Source organism: Phlebotomus argentipes, unplaced genomic scaffold, assembly GCF_947086385.1.
Source record: "Phlebotomus argentipes unplaced genomic scaffold, Phlebotomus argentipes genome assembly scaffold_4, whole genome shotgun sequence".
In the NCBI taxonomy this organism is placed as follows: Eukaryota; Metazoa; Arthropoda; class Insecta; order Diptera; family Psychodidae; genus Phlebotomus; species Phlebotomus argentipes.
This window is the reverse complement of record NW_026776174.1, coordinates 11,818,704-11,834,023: the sequence shown is the minus strand read 5'-3', so window position 1 is coordinate 11,834,023 and position 15,320 is coordinate 11,818,704. Positions and strand designations below refer to the sequence as shown.

Genomic DNA, 15,320 nt, shown 5'->3' with positions numbered 1-15,320 from the left:
ATCTCATGTAAGTTTCACAGTGAGACAGAGATCTTTTGATGTGACGGAAAAGGAAATTCCCAATTTGGGTATCTTTCAAATCGTCTCTCAGAAAGGAAACCACCTTATTTGATACTGTCATGAATCACACAATTCTTGTCTTCCACACTTTTTTTTCTTCTTCCACCTGTATCGCTCCGCAATCAGAAAAAGCCGGAGATTTGTGAGCTATTCTTCCACAGTGATGGAATGGATTTAATGGCAAAGTGCGGTGAGTGTGGAGTGAATGTGAATGAAATCGAAATTGCATGTCTATGACGACACAAACGTCCAACTTTGCCGCTTCCTCTCTTTCACCCAATCCTTCGTCATTCATTCTTGCCTGTACATTCAAACTTCATGCCATGTGCCAAGTGATTTAAGCCCTCTATGTACAGTCTTTATCTATGTACACAAAATGCCGCACAAGTGATTATCAATGGAGAAAACTGAAATGGGATTTATGATATTAGCTCTCCTCTTGTGTATTTGCCAGTCAAGCAACTCGCGCGCCAGCGATCAAACAACAAGAATAACGCAAAACGCACTCTTGTGACTTTCTCTATTTCTCCACTCAATGTTGCGCCGCTGCACACTAACTCACGGTGAGAGCTGTGAAAGATGACGCTTTTGGGCATCAAGATATCAAAACGAAAAAAAGACACACGATATCATCAGCTGACTGACACATAAAAGTGTCACTCTCTTTTGACACATTTTCCACACACACTCCTCACCGAAAAGCACATTCGCGCGCAACCCCAGAGAAAATACACACCTTCCCTCGGCTCTGTTCCTCTTCGTCACATGGTTGGCGCGGTAGATTGAGTGAAACAATTTTACCACCACATTTCTCTCACCCCCCCGAGAACCACCCCCCACCCCGATGCCGGCAAACCACGTGGCATCGCAAAACTCACCCACAAGAGCACAGCTGCCGCATCAAACGGGACGCATTCCTAACTTTATTTCCTCGTTTTCTCTGGCTCTGTGTATACACAATTTTCTCCTTTTACACCCCCACCCACAACAGCCCACGTTCAATGCAAAATACACACACTCTCTCTCTCTCCCTCGCACGCCTTTCTTGTACATCAAATTGTATACGTCATGTAGTTATACAGGTTTTTATTATGTAAAGTATACCTGTTGATTGTGCTAGACACCCTCACAGCACCCCTCAAACCACTATTTTATTGTTCTTTGCCACCAAAACCCCATCAGCGACACTCACACCCTCGTGCGCCCAACACATCATCCTGCAGCGCTGCCGAAGGAGTCCCTAAACTCACTTCATGCCGCCCAAGCAGAGGCCGAAGCACTGAACTTGCATCTGTTGTGCAATCTCAGGCAGGTTTCAATCCATTCTGCAGTCTGAATATATTGCAATGCTTGGAAAACATAGGAAAATTTGAAAAATATTCACTGCAAATGCCAATACACGATTCAATTTAGTCTTATTGGCGACAATTTTCCTCTTTCTGCAAGAGATTGCGAAATGAATGCTTCTAATGAGAAAAAATTGATTGAATCCATCTAATTTGTTTGATGGAAAATGTGCTTCTTTCTACCAAATAACAAAATATCCTACAATTCTTCACTTGAACAGCTTTTAGGTACAAATTCTATTTACAGCATTAGATTTAAAAAATTCTGAAAGCATAAAAGTCTCTGATATTAAAAGATTCATCAAGAATTCAAATTATTTAGTGTTTGAAAATCAATTTTGAACATGTACTGATGGTTTTTTGAATGGAAGTTTTTTAATGTTGAAAAACTTTAATAAGTGTGTCAAAATTATGTTCTTTTTGTATCTTTAACTCTAATTAGAAAAGAGAAAAACAACAAGTCTCAATTGTTTGTTGAGAAAGACTTTAATATTCTCACGAGTCGGACTTCTAAATTCTAAAACATGCAAAATCATGTCCCAGAAGCTGAAAGTGAACTGAAATGGATCTGAGAGAACCCCAGAACAGCAAACAATCATCTGCCATCAATTCTTCCGCCCTCTTCAAATATGCACTCCTTCTGCTCTCTGTGACGACAGAGAATTGCAAGAGAGCCGATAATGAAGAAAATTATATACACACATTCATGTTACCCTGGAATCCCAGTGCCAATGATCAAGGGAATGTAATTGCCACTTTCGTCCCCTCTCTTGTATATAATCAGCTGATTTTCCTCGTTTGTTTACAAAATCATTCAACTTAATTTCCCTTCCCCCCCCAACATCGCATCACATTTCTTGCTGAGCGAACATGCGCCCACCCCATAATTTACCCTCCACTCTTCCTCTCTCACTCCCCAAACACTTCACATCATGTCTGCATAATCGGAAAAATTCTTCCTCTCTCAGTGACGTCAGGGCATTTACGTCATGGATGTCATGTGGGAAAAAAGCACCCCTTTCAGAGGCTCAAACAATGGAGAGATATTGAACATTTGGTCACTCACCCCAGTATCAGCGTCATTTGCATTTGGTGTCGAAGCTTGACTTGGTCGATTTGGATACTGAAATTGCACAAGAAACCGATTTTATCATTAAAACACTATCGATTGGATGCCTAAATAAAAATGAATTTGAGTGAAATTGACTGATTTCACGTGAAATCATCCATTAATAATATATACAGGAATAATAATATTAAATTGGACAATATTATGAATAATTTATATTTCAATAACACATCATCCACCAACATATATAATAATTCTTTTCCATTCTCCTAACTAAAATATACCAAAATTCAATTGTAATTCTTCCACTCACTCAAACCAACCATTAACAATACAAAATTGCACGGGAAACTGAATAAAAACTATTGAAATTTTGACAATTCGTTTTGTAATTTCCTCCGCACGTCCACAACTCTCCAATATAATGCAAAATGCGGTTTAATTCATACGTATGCACACATTAGAGTGCACAAAACAGCATCTATTTCCCTGGAATTAATTCATGTCCCCATGATAAACCGACACTAAATTCGTTTTTGCAGTCACTTTAATTCCATGTGTGACATTCACCACACAAACTTTTTGTTGTACGGATTTTGCACAAAAACCACCTCATTCTTTACTGTGCGGAAAATACTTGCAGGATCGATAGAAATTCATTTGCAATTTTCCATGCTTTATCTCCGCAATGTTTTGTGTTTTGCACATACAAACACTATCTGAAGAAACATACAAATATATAGAATTGTACAGCAATATGACAAATAAAACTCAAAATTGGAAATATTTTTTATCAATCGCTTCTAATTTCAGTCACTTTTCAATTTAATTTCAGGTCGTTTTTGCCCCTGAGTGTGTGAATGTGCTTTTCTCTCCTTCATCTTGAGCTCTTGCAACACTGTGGCATGATAAATTGGATGCATTAAACCCGAACGATCGCCATAATTCACTCAATTATTTCGACTCTCCCAGACTAAGCGTGGCGGCAGGACGATTGCCCCGGAATGACTTACCTGGTGTGGTGATTGTGCCGGCTGCGGTGGCTGCGGGGACGGACTTGGGGCGTGACCAGGACTCTGCGGCGGATGCAATTGCTGCGGCGATGGTGGCGGATGAGGATGTCCCACCGCCGGACCGGGAGATGCGGCAGGAGACGGTCCTCCGGGGCCCGGCCACGCTCTCGTGGGCTCAGGATACTGCAAAGACACACAGCGGCTCTTATCACTCTCGTTCCACAGAAAGCCACCCAATTGTTCTGCCCGGCGAAACATTTACGGCGTTTCGTCGGCAAACTGATAAAGCACACTTTGAATGGGTGATAAGTCATACGGCAGAGACAACAGCCTATATTTCTCATGGCGGGAAATCGTAAAATATTGTATATGGTCGCACGTAGACAGAGTCTCAAGTACATGGACAATAAAGTTCTGTATTTTATTAGGAGGAATAAAAATCAGTTAGTGACATTTACTACTCTCGCGCCGTATTGTACTTTCATGTTGAAATTTGCTACAATTTCAGTATATAAAACACCTGATTTACTAGTGTGTTTTCTCTCCCCACTTTTCATACCTTCTGTTCTTTCCATCATATTCCATTGAGTGCCCAGAATTGAGTGGGCTTCCGCACAGAGTGTTTTCAAGTTTCACCAGCGACATAGACATGATGGGAGACGCGCACAGAAAAACCCATGGCATTTGAGGCAAAAAAGCTTTTTCTCCATCCATTCGACAGCGCACAAGAATTTATAGGCTTTCGTGAGGAAGGACGTCAGTTGAATAAATAATTCCGAGGCAGGCGGAAAACCCCCTTCATTGAATGAAATTGTTGTCGCTGTTTACTTGACATATAACACAAGGCGCCCGACAACAATACAACACGGACTGAGATATTGAGGCGAAAGCCAAAGATCCCCAAAGGGATGACTCGAGGGTGTGAAGGAGGGACCAGAATAAATATCAAAAAATATCGGAACAAGTGTACAAAATTGCCATACAGCAAATATTCTATGTACTTCCCCAACGTCAAATGTGTGTGTTTGTGCAGAATGGGAAGTGGGTGAGAAGAGAGACAAGGAGGCAGAATGAAAATTTAAAGGGCGCGCAAAGAGAAGTTGAATTGAAAGCGAAACTGTTTAGTGCAGATAAGGCCAAAAAGGAGAAGAGAAAACGTCAACACATGCGATTGTTCTTACACGATGTAATCTCACAGGGAAAATGCAGGATCGCAGTTGAGAGAAACTTTTGCTCAGCTTGGCGAGAAAAAAAAACCATAAAGAATACACATCCCAGAATTGGCTGCGTCTGTGTCCAGGAGGAGTGAAGTTTCGCCTTGTCGCCCTTGCGAACAAGAGAAGCTAACTCAAGAGTCCTCCTCTTGCCGCACATGTACTCGTCATCATGCTCCAAACACAAGACATAGCAAGGTCGCTTTTATGCTATATACTCATATCTACACGTCATGTGTAAAAGATCTTTTCTTCTCCATTGCCATTCACTCAATCACACCCCAACCCCATTTCAAATACTCAAAGCATCTCCTCACACACAGTATCGTTTCACCGCTCTTCGCTTTTTTCTTCACAGGATGCTCTCTCGCTCCCATGAATGATGCACAGACAAGAGGGTGGAATTTTATGATATCAACTTTCTTTTGTCACTTTCATCCCAAGAATAGCTCAACATTCACTCTACACACAAGGATGAATCACAGAGAAACCACCCTTGTTCACACTTCTTTCTTCCAACATCTTTCTGCCAATCGGTGACGAAGAGTTCAAGTCAAAATGTCACTCTCCTTCCACCCTTTTGTCCACTTGGCAGGACAAGTGTGTTAATCCAGCCAAACTACAAATTTCCCTTACGTGCAAACGGCAAGAATGGAGGTAAATGCTCCTGCACCGCGCAAAAGGGCATCTACAGAAGGGGTTGGAGATGCATTGGGTGGTTGTAGTTCTTTTGACCGACTTCTGAAAGAGGTTCGGTTGACGCAAAACTTTCACTCAACTTCTTCCACCACACACAAAACACGCCTTTATACACAACTCTAATACTTCTCGTTTTGCCATCACATTGACGGTATGTATCAAGGCGCCCTCTCACCCCCACCCTCACCCTCGCAGTCGCTCCTCAGGCGCCGAAACAACTCCCCCACGCTTCATCCAACCCTAGGCACAACACACTCCACCGCTATAGCCAACTTTATATGTACAATAAAAGCTACTATGTACATTCAACTGAATCAGCTGAGAATCTCAATAAACGATTCACTCTCCTTCTCATCCCTCAAACATCACCATCCGTTCTGGCCTTTTTCGCGAATGCCACCGCAACGTTGCATATGGCAAAAAGGATGCCGAAAAATCAATCTTCCCCTTTTCAAGTGCAACTGCATCAATCGATCTTCACCCCAGAGACTTCAAACTGCGGAACTGTGAAAGTAATTGTTAATTCTTGACTCAAAATAATGATGGATTTCAACACTTTGAAGACGCAAAAGTAAGTTTTTCTCCAGACAAATAATTCCAGATTGACTTGATTGATGTGGATGTAAGTGAGACCGATAAAAATGCACTGTCTACATATCTCAACCGGTAAGCTGTGTGTGTTAGAGAGCAACCCCTGCCATTTTAGTGAAATACCAGAGCATTGCTCTTCACTATTGTCACGCAACACCCTTTTCCAGAGGTCTACTTCTTCTGACATAAATCATTCAACGATGACAGATGGATAATTTATGTGGAAGGAATAATTGCCGATGAGTACAATCTTGCTCCACACAAATCCCCATCATTCTGTGGCGCTCCGGTTGCGCCTCAAACTGGCCCTGTACATTAATCTAATATAGCAACAAATCCCAATCGTGTTTACCTGATGCGGTGGCGGATAGGGTGATCGATGATTGCCAGGCGGTGTGGGATATCGTTGTGGATATGGAGAATACTGTGGACCACCGCCCGTGGAGACCGGCGTGACACTTCCGCCAGCGCCAGCACCTCCGGGACCAGGTGGCGGCGGCTGGGGCTGTGGCGGGCCCTGTGGCGGCGGTTGCTGCTGGGCCTGCTGCGGCGCCTGTTGCTGGGGCGGGGGCGGCGGCGGCGGGTAGGGACCTGGGCTCTGTCCCGGCGGCGGATATGGAGACTGTCCACGTTGCGCGTTCGTCTGCAAAACACCAGATAAGCCATTAGGAATTCAGCTCATTTGCGCAAAAAAATAACCCCTAATTTTCTTGTTCTCCCCCTTTTTAGCTCGTGATAAACTAAATTTGCAGTCTCAACTATTAAAAACATCACCTCACACCCTCGACAGAGTCATTGTCTGTCCCATTCCACATCGCCAATTGTAGATGATAAAACATTGTCCATGTGAAGTACATAAGGGGCGACTGACTTCCCCATCGCACACACACCCCACAAATTCAACCCACCAACGATGCACAGCCATAGCACGTTTCCCATTTCGATCGATGGCAACATCGCACAAACATTCGCATACTTTTTCGCATTTACAGTCGCCACACAGCAATACACAGAGGAAAACCCCCACTCATCCCCCTTGCCGTCGATGCCGCATTTTCTCTCCGTTCGGTCGACCATAAAAATGATTTTCCACATTCACATTTCACTCTAGGCTGTGTATTGGGGTGTGTTTTTTCGCTGTATGTGATATTTTCCGCAAATCATGTGCGCCTGTATGTGCACACACACCCCGCTTTCTGGGGGGGGAGGCGAGATGCCCATGGGAAGAGATGAATAGATGAGGAATATGGGGTGGTGATTTAATTATACACAAACACACATCAGACACTCTTCTTCTTTCCCTACGTATACACAATTTTCTCCGCTTGGTACATAAGTAAAATGAATCCTGAATTTTCTTCCCTCATTCTCTTCCAGTACAGCACGTCCTTTCTGAGCTCCTCTAGCTCCCTCCTCGCATCTCAACTTCTCATTGCCAGCATTATTTTTTGCGATGAATTCTCACCCTTCGTGCCACTCTCGTCATTCCTCCAATTCCGCCCCTCCTTCCACATGCAATAATTGCGTTCTATTCCACCCAACCACCCACCGTAGCATTTCATATTTCATCGTGCGCGCCCGAGAAGAAATCCTCCCTCGGGGTGATCGGCACCACGTGAAGACCGTCTGTCGGGAATGGCTCAGTGTGGAACACCTTCAAATACCAAGTGTCAGTCCCTCGCGCGCATTGGAAGAAAGCGACGTCTGCATATATGTGAAATATGTTAAATGCCATTGACTGATACTGTGTAGTTTTTAATTGAGTTTTTCCCTCGGGGCTGAAAATTAAAACTCCTCTCTCCACCACCACCACTTCTGCCATGGCTCGAAAGAGAGAGAGAATCAGGCAAAAATTGATCTACAACATCACTCCCCATTTTCCATCGTTCCTCTTCCTCCTCAGCCCGGCAAAAAGTCTCCTCTCTCTCCGTCTTCTCGCTCTACCCCGTTTTTCATTAATGTATGTATGGAGTGAAATTCTCTGTTGGGCGCTATTTCCAAGGAGTAAACCCTCTTCAACGTCCCTCGAATTATATATGGCTCAGTGTGCTCTGCACGAGTTTTCTCGCTCAACTCCCCCAACCCAGCGCACACTGTGCTCTCCTATCTCCTCAGCCCAGCTCCCGAGGAGTCAACGATATTATAAATGTAAGGGGGATTGTGGAGGATTGGAGCGCCACCACGTCGACACTGTCGACATTTTCCCTTGTCTCCCACACCCTCAGCCCACACACACACACACACACACACGCTCGCCTGTTCAAATTGGAATATGGAGTTTTCGAGAGTAACATGGCTGACTGAACCCCAAGCACACGAGCGGCAGCCGACTCCAGCTCCGCCTGTCGGCTACCACTCCAAATCACATTGTGCGCCAACCAATGGTGGAAAATTTTCCACAGCAATAGGCGGAGCTTTGCCCCATTTCACCCCCCACTTGCGCTCCCCCGTGGCAACACCCCCCTCCACCCCAGCGCCAGGGCAGAGAGACACCCTGGCACATCGCAAAATTCCCGACAGACGAGGGAGAGCATACCATATTTCTGGCAACTCCTCGCCATACGATAAACCCTCGTGCCATTTCGCTCCGCCAGCAGTGCAGAAGAGCAAGACAGCGCCATTCGGCGAGCGATGGGGAGTGAGCAACCCCCTGGTTAGAATTTAATTCTTCGCGATTGTGTGAAATTCGCTCGTTGCTGATGTTCTCTCTCCGGACGAGAACGTCGTTTTCTTCGTCTTCCACACCCCATCCCCCACTCTCTTGCCAAGGGGGGTGGGTGAGATTTTCACATTTGGGAAGTGTGCAGACGGAGAGCGGGAAAAAGCGTAGAGCCAGGGAAAAACAGGCACGCCAACAGAGAATGGGAGATTTTCCAGAGAGAATTTCCACACTGTGCGCTGTATGGAATGGTCTTAAGGGTGGTGGTTTTACTCCCAATGTAGCCGGTGTTTTATTAATATTTGTCTGACATATCCCTGAGAAAAAGCTCAGTGATGAGGGGTAGAGAGCAAGTGAGGCAGAGCTCTCCTATTCAACTCGATCTCTCCCTTCTGCATGACCGAGTACACACTCATACAGAATTTTCCACTCCATGCCAAAAAAACATCCCTGATGGGCTCTTTTTCCCTTCAGTCTTCCGACAGTTCTCGCAGATTGTCTAAAGCACACTCACACACACACACACCGACCCCTCGTGTACACAATCGCATAAATTAATGGCAGTCTATTTGATCAAGCAGTTTGCGATTGCTGCTTGGCTTGGATGACTATGGTAAAAAAGCGAGGCAGTGAGGGTAGAATTTCCATGAGATTGCTCCAAATTCACTTTTTAACCAATTAAAATCTACGATTAAATTTTAATTTTTCGTTCAATCGCATTTATATTCACCAATGTTATAATTCTATTTTTCCCTCAAAATGGAAATTCAATAGTTTCGCCATTATTGCTAAATTGAATCGCTCTCTGCGTGTGCTGGAAATGCTCGGACATCCCGTCGAAATGATGTTCGATTACGAAAATTAAACGGAAAATTGGTGGAAAAAGGAATGCAAGAGAGACCAGAGTGTGAAATTCTGATTTTTCCTGGCGCACAGAATTCTCTCTCCTCACAATTTTCAACACATTGTGTTCATAGCCGTGAAATGTCACACAGCCAAAGAGAGACAGTTAAAGTTTTCACCGCAAACCTAAATACTCAAGTCTAACACAGACTGTATATTCTTGCTTCAATTCTCCTTCATAAGCATTAAACATGATATTTATAAAGATTGAGAAACCAGAAGACGAACAAATGCATCTTCGACAATTTCTGTGGATAACAAGACGTTCAATATCTTAAAGATATTTTTACGCACTTATGAAAAGAAACCGAAGACAACTTATTGTTGATAAACCAAGAGAGAGAATCCGAGAAGCCATCATTCAAATAAAGAGAAAAACTGAAGATTTTAACGCAGTACAGAGTCTGACATAGAAGTTTGCAGAGAGAAAATACCAATTTAAAGCATTAAACAGAATCAATAACTAGCGATAATTGCTCTAAGGAAAAGAATTTCTCCAGTCAAGAGAAGTTAAAAGTAGTTTTCAAAGCTCATCAATTTTGCTTTAAAGTTTGGCAATGAACAGTCGCCGGTGGAAGCAAACCTTATTTCGCTTTCGAACGTTTCGCCACTCGCAAAGCGAAGGGTTAACACGCCATATTGCAGAAAATTTGACTGCATAAATTCCCAAACAAGGAACAGTGAAGCAGAAATTGATGAAAAAGTGTGAATATGATGATTTCTCATAGCAAATACTAGTGATTCAATTGAGAGATATTAAAATGCCTTGCTGAATTGATTAAATTGAGCAGCAAACACGCGACGATTTTTATTTGTTCTCAATGTATATTCCTTTTTTTCTACTCTTTTATTATTTTTTCACTATTCTGCACACTCACAGCGCGTCACATCAGACTGGAAAAGTGTTTGAATATGGAGAGGAGAGGAAAAAATTGTACAATATTTATGAAATTAGCGAAACGAACAGAGAGGAAACTTTCATTGAGGAAAAAAGTGAATTGCGACATGACGTCATCGAAAAAATAAACGTTCGTGAACTGCCTAATGATTTCAACCTTCAACCAGTTCATTGTTTTTTTTTCTCTCTCTCCTCTCCTTTTATATTTTCACGCCTTTTTTCCATACACACATATAATATGTCTCTCTCCACATAGCGCCAAAGTGAACGACATTCAATTGAAGAAATGTAATACGCCACATTTGCCAGTGATTATTTAACTGTTGTGTATATACAGAGGAGGTATAAAGTGTCTCTAATATGGTTCACTGTCAAGGTTTGCAGGTGTTTGCTCCTCTCTCGCCTTCCCACCATCACTCACTTTTCTATGAATGTATTATGTACATTTTACAGTTTTATGTTTACTTAATCACACGCTGAGAATCATGACAAAAGTGTGAGCAAATACGCTGAATGGCAAATAAAACATTGCACTTTTCTCCGTACTTCCAACCCGAGCATTAATCATAAATACTATGCTGCATTTACATTGCTAATTACATCATGACACGAACACTGCGACATTGATCATCAGCGTGGGCTTTCCGTATTATGTTATTTTATTCCCTTCTATCCAGCCGTCAATGCGCCAGAACTGCCAGAGCTCAATTGAGTGGCTTTCTTGCACTTCAAGCCATTCACATCTCGTCGAGTGGCAAAGGTAAACATATTGAGAAAATGGGAACAAAGTACCTTCCCTGCGTGTTACCCTTTTTGCAACACTCCGCCCGGAGCCACTTGAGATACTGCAAAGGGTGTGATGGGAAAAATATGCACATAATTTCCTATATATAGACACAGACACCCTCAATCCCGCCCGATATTCCCAACCCCAATTCGAGCTTCCATCATGCCAAATTGCTAGATGTAAGAAATTTTGTTTTTCCTCCGCCATTGACTCGAAATCACTTCTCTGTCTCACTTCCACCGCCTCTCTCTCACTCTTTTCTTACTCCAAAATGCATAACATGGCCATAGTAAAAGCTCCCTCTTGATTCCTCCCCACATCGATCGTGTGTAATGTTCCATTAAATGGAAGAAGCGTGGCAAAGAGCAAAGAAATGGAAGTTAAATCCAACTACGGTGAGTGTAAGCTCACAGTAAATAAAATTCTAAAAGGTGGAGAGAGAAAGAGAGTCAATAAATGGAAAATAATTTTGAAACTTTTTCTATTTCACCCGGATTTTCTTGACAGCCTCAATATTTCACCGTATTGCCACCGAATGCAAGCAAAAATTCATTCCGATTGTCTGCACGTCGCCCACTTTCTACCCTTTCTCTCACTCTCTTTCACTTATATAAACCTTTTCACGCTCATGCCGCTGAATTATGACATCTCAGCCAGCGACACTTGAGTCTGCTGGAAAAGTTTTTGACCGTAAACTTTCCAAATTGGAGGCAATTAAAGGAATTTCAAAGGACAGTCGTGTACTTTTCAAAGAGAAAATCATACGACGTCAGAGGATTTGTCTAACCATCAAGTTTTTCTGCCTGAAATCTATAAATGATTCCATTGAATTAGCTATTGATATTCACAAAAGATGATTATTGACATTTGTTATCGTGTATAAAAATAACTGCCATATCTGTTAGCCGTGAAAACCTATTTTTAGAGCAGCTTTTCTCTCCACATTCTTGAAAGCGCGCTGAAAGTTTGGAATTCCACGAATTTTTATCGCCCTCCCACACTCTAGATCTGCTTTGTGTGTGTGTGTGTTACCCTAAACCCATTTCCAAGCAATCAACTCTGCTGAATATGGCATCCATCAAATTACAGGTCATTTCGAGGTAATTTATGCACACTTTTTCCATACACTCACAACCCCCAACCATCATCCCCGTTCATCAAAGCCACACTGTCGGAGCTTAGCATTTTCGTGGATGAACATGTGTGACACTTAATCCAAAATGTCAGACAATTGCCATGTTTTGTAGTATATTTCTACGTCAACCTGCAAATTGTGAGGCATTCAGCGCGAGAGACAGTAATAAAAATAAATCGCGAAATTCTCTACACTCTGCATTTATTGTCATCATTCATATAGAGAACTCTTTTATTTTTTGTCCTATGTAACATATACTCTGTTTCTCTTTGCCAAACTGCGCCTGCAACTCGCAATCTCTTTGGCTTTTCACCAATTCCGTCACATCAATGAAGTGGATGATGTGAGCAGTGACGTAAAAAGTGGGGAAAAAGGGTGGGAAATTGCACTGACTTCAATACATTTCACATCATTTGCTCTCTGTGCAGTGAACATATTCAAAATTATAGGAATGGGCATGACATGGTGTACAAAAGTACTTTATCCCTCACACACAATAACTGCAAAACCATTTCACCCAGTGTGCCCATGTTGTCAAACCCCCACCCACCGACGGAAGGTGGTGAGTTGGGGCAGAAAAAAGAGTGTATAACATCAATCCTTAAATCTCTTTCGACACAACCGCACATTGAGTAGGTCAGGTACATCCATGACCCGTATGGATATCTGTATGTACATATGCCGTTGCTACTTTATATCCCTCCCCCCTCACACCGCGCCATCCCAACTTGCCAACGCACAGTGTGGTACATAAAGTGTATGTACAAGTTTCAGCATTACATATGCGCCTCACCACCAGATACACACATAAATTTCTAACTATATTATACAAATAATGCTAAATGTCTCCATTTATATATGTCGTAAGCTCTGTGGCATGGGCGAAAAAGGGCACTTCTCACCCCCCAAAAGATGCCCCGTTCTGTCGCATTTTATTGCCAATTCCCATCCCCACACAAACACACATACACACTCACTCACACCACTGTGCATTTGTATGCAGATTGTGCAATCTTCATGGCTGATGTTCTCCAAACTACTTGCAAATCCCCAACTATTCTATATCGTTCAATTTAATACACCCAATTGTATGACTTTCTCACTGTCTCTCACATAAAATCCCCCGCCAACAAAGTGCTCCAATGTGTTTATTTGCACAAAAGAAGAAGCATTCGTAGATTAGTTGGAGGAAAATTGCTAGAATAAATGTATGCTGAGGTAAATAAACTGGCGCTATAGACGCCACACTTTTCTTATTCCATCACCCATGAGTCATCCAGCAAATACCAATTGTGTTACAATTTCGAAAATTACACATTGTTAAATTAACTTCAACATAGCATACATATATATGGCATTTGCACGCGCGTTCCTTTTCAAAGTTTCACAAACTTATACATAGACAGAAGTTGTTTTGTGTTACAAAAGAAAATGATGAAGATACTTTCACTTTTTTATTTTGAATTTCTTCTCTCGCTCTTTCTCCACCGTCATAAAATATTTCGGATTACATTGTGGATGCTTTTCTACACCATAAAGAAAAGTGTATGATAAGCACATGGCTTTACTTAGTTTTCTCAGGCTATAGAATAAGGGAAAATGTCAATTTTCATATGAAATAAACTTCTAATGATGCCTAGAAAAACATTTCAGAGTGATTTTCTACAAATTTTTGGGAATTCTTCAACCATATGGATAATTTTTGTATTCTTTCGACTGACAACACTCAATTTGTCCATCATTTTTCACCCCTTCACCAACCAAAACACCCACACAGACATTGTTGAGAATTTATGTCAGTTCCTTCATGGCATTTTCTGTCTCAAGAAGGACACAAAACATCACTCTTCTCAAATCCATGACAAAATATAGATAATAATGTGTGTCGAGTTCCCTAAACTACGCACAATATCGTTTGATTTTACTATAAATAGAGAAAATCAATTGCACTCCTATGTAATCGTATATCGGATAAGTTGTCAAGCACATAAGGCAAGCGTGTATCCACAATTTGGTGTACATAGAGAGCGACAGGGTGTGAGAATACACCCTCTCTCGCACTCCAACATCATTTATTGCTACATGCGATGCTGCTACCTTCCTCTTCAGTTCGCCACTCATGGCGTTTCGCCCCAAAGCATCCACCCTAATTAGCCCATTTAAAGCCAGACAATGTGCATAACAATGTTTGACCATTATGTTTGAGTACAAACACTTACAAACTACACATATTCCCAGTTGTAGAATCCACAAGCTCTTCCTCTTCGCCGCCCACTCGCCACCCTCCTCGCCCTTCTCGCTGGCACGCAGATCGCATGTAATATGCAATCATTATATACACATCAGATTATGTACAGTGCAATTGAGAGCATTCGAGGGTGAGACCGACGACTAAGGAATAGACAGTTGGCGGGGGTGGAAGTGTACTTGCGGCAACACGAAGCCCTCACTCTTCGTTGGACTACAGTGAATAGTACAAGTGTAAGATTATGCACAGAGAGATGGAATGAGGCCTGGAATTTACAGTGTTCCACATACCGAACATATAATGTACATAATTGGTATATATTCAATAACACATCATCATTCCCTTTTCCATCTGACCCTCTCTCTCTCTCTCTGTCTCCTCAATTGATTATGCCCACTGAGAGGAGAATTATCTCAACACAACCTGTCTCTCATAAACTGTCTTATCGCATATCAAAAGCTGTGGCTTATTAGGTGGACAAATCACGTGAGGCACATTGTGTGAAGGATATAAGCGAAGGGTCACTATGTGGTCATACACAAATTCCCGGTCAGTGCTGAGGGTTCGTAAATAAAGACGCTAAACGCAAGACAACAGAGAGCAGAAGAAAAGAAGACCCTGTGCATCCCAATAAATTAGACAGGTAGAGAAACACACACAAACACACACACACATACTCACATACACGAGAATTAGAT

At 42.3% G+C, this 15,320-nt stretch overlaps 1 protein-coding gene across 1 annotated transcript in view; it reads right to left on the bottom strand.

Moving 5' to 3' along the window:
• The window catches only part of LOC132258493 (trithorax group protein osa), a 59,545-nt gene that overhangs the window by 40,892 nt on the left and 3,333 nt on the right, over positions 1 to 15,320 (bottom strand). The window contains exons 2-4 of the mRNA XM_059755823.1: positions 6,345 to 6,635; positions 3,489 to 3,671; positions 2,473 to 2,529 (exon numbers count right to left, since the gene is read on the bottom strand). Of these exons, the coding sequence (XP_059611806.1) occupies positions 2,473 to 2,529; positions 3,489 to 3,671; positions 6,345 to 6,635 (531 nt within the window). The remainder of the gene's footprint in view (positions 1 to 2,472; positions 2,530 to 3,488; positions 3,672 to 6,344; positions 6,636 to 15,320) is intronic.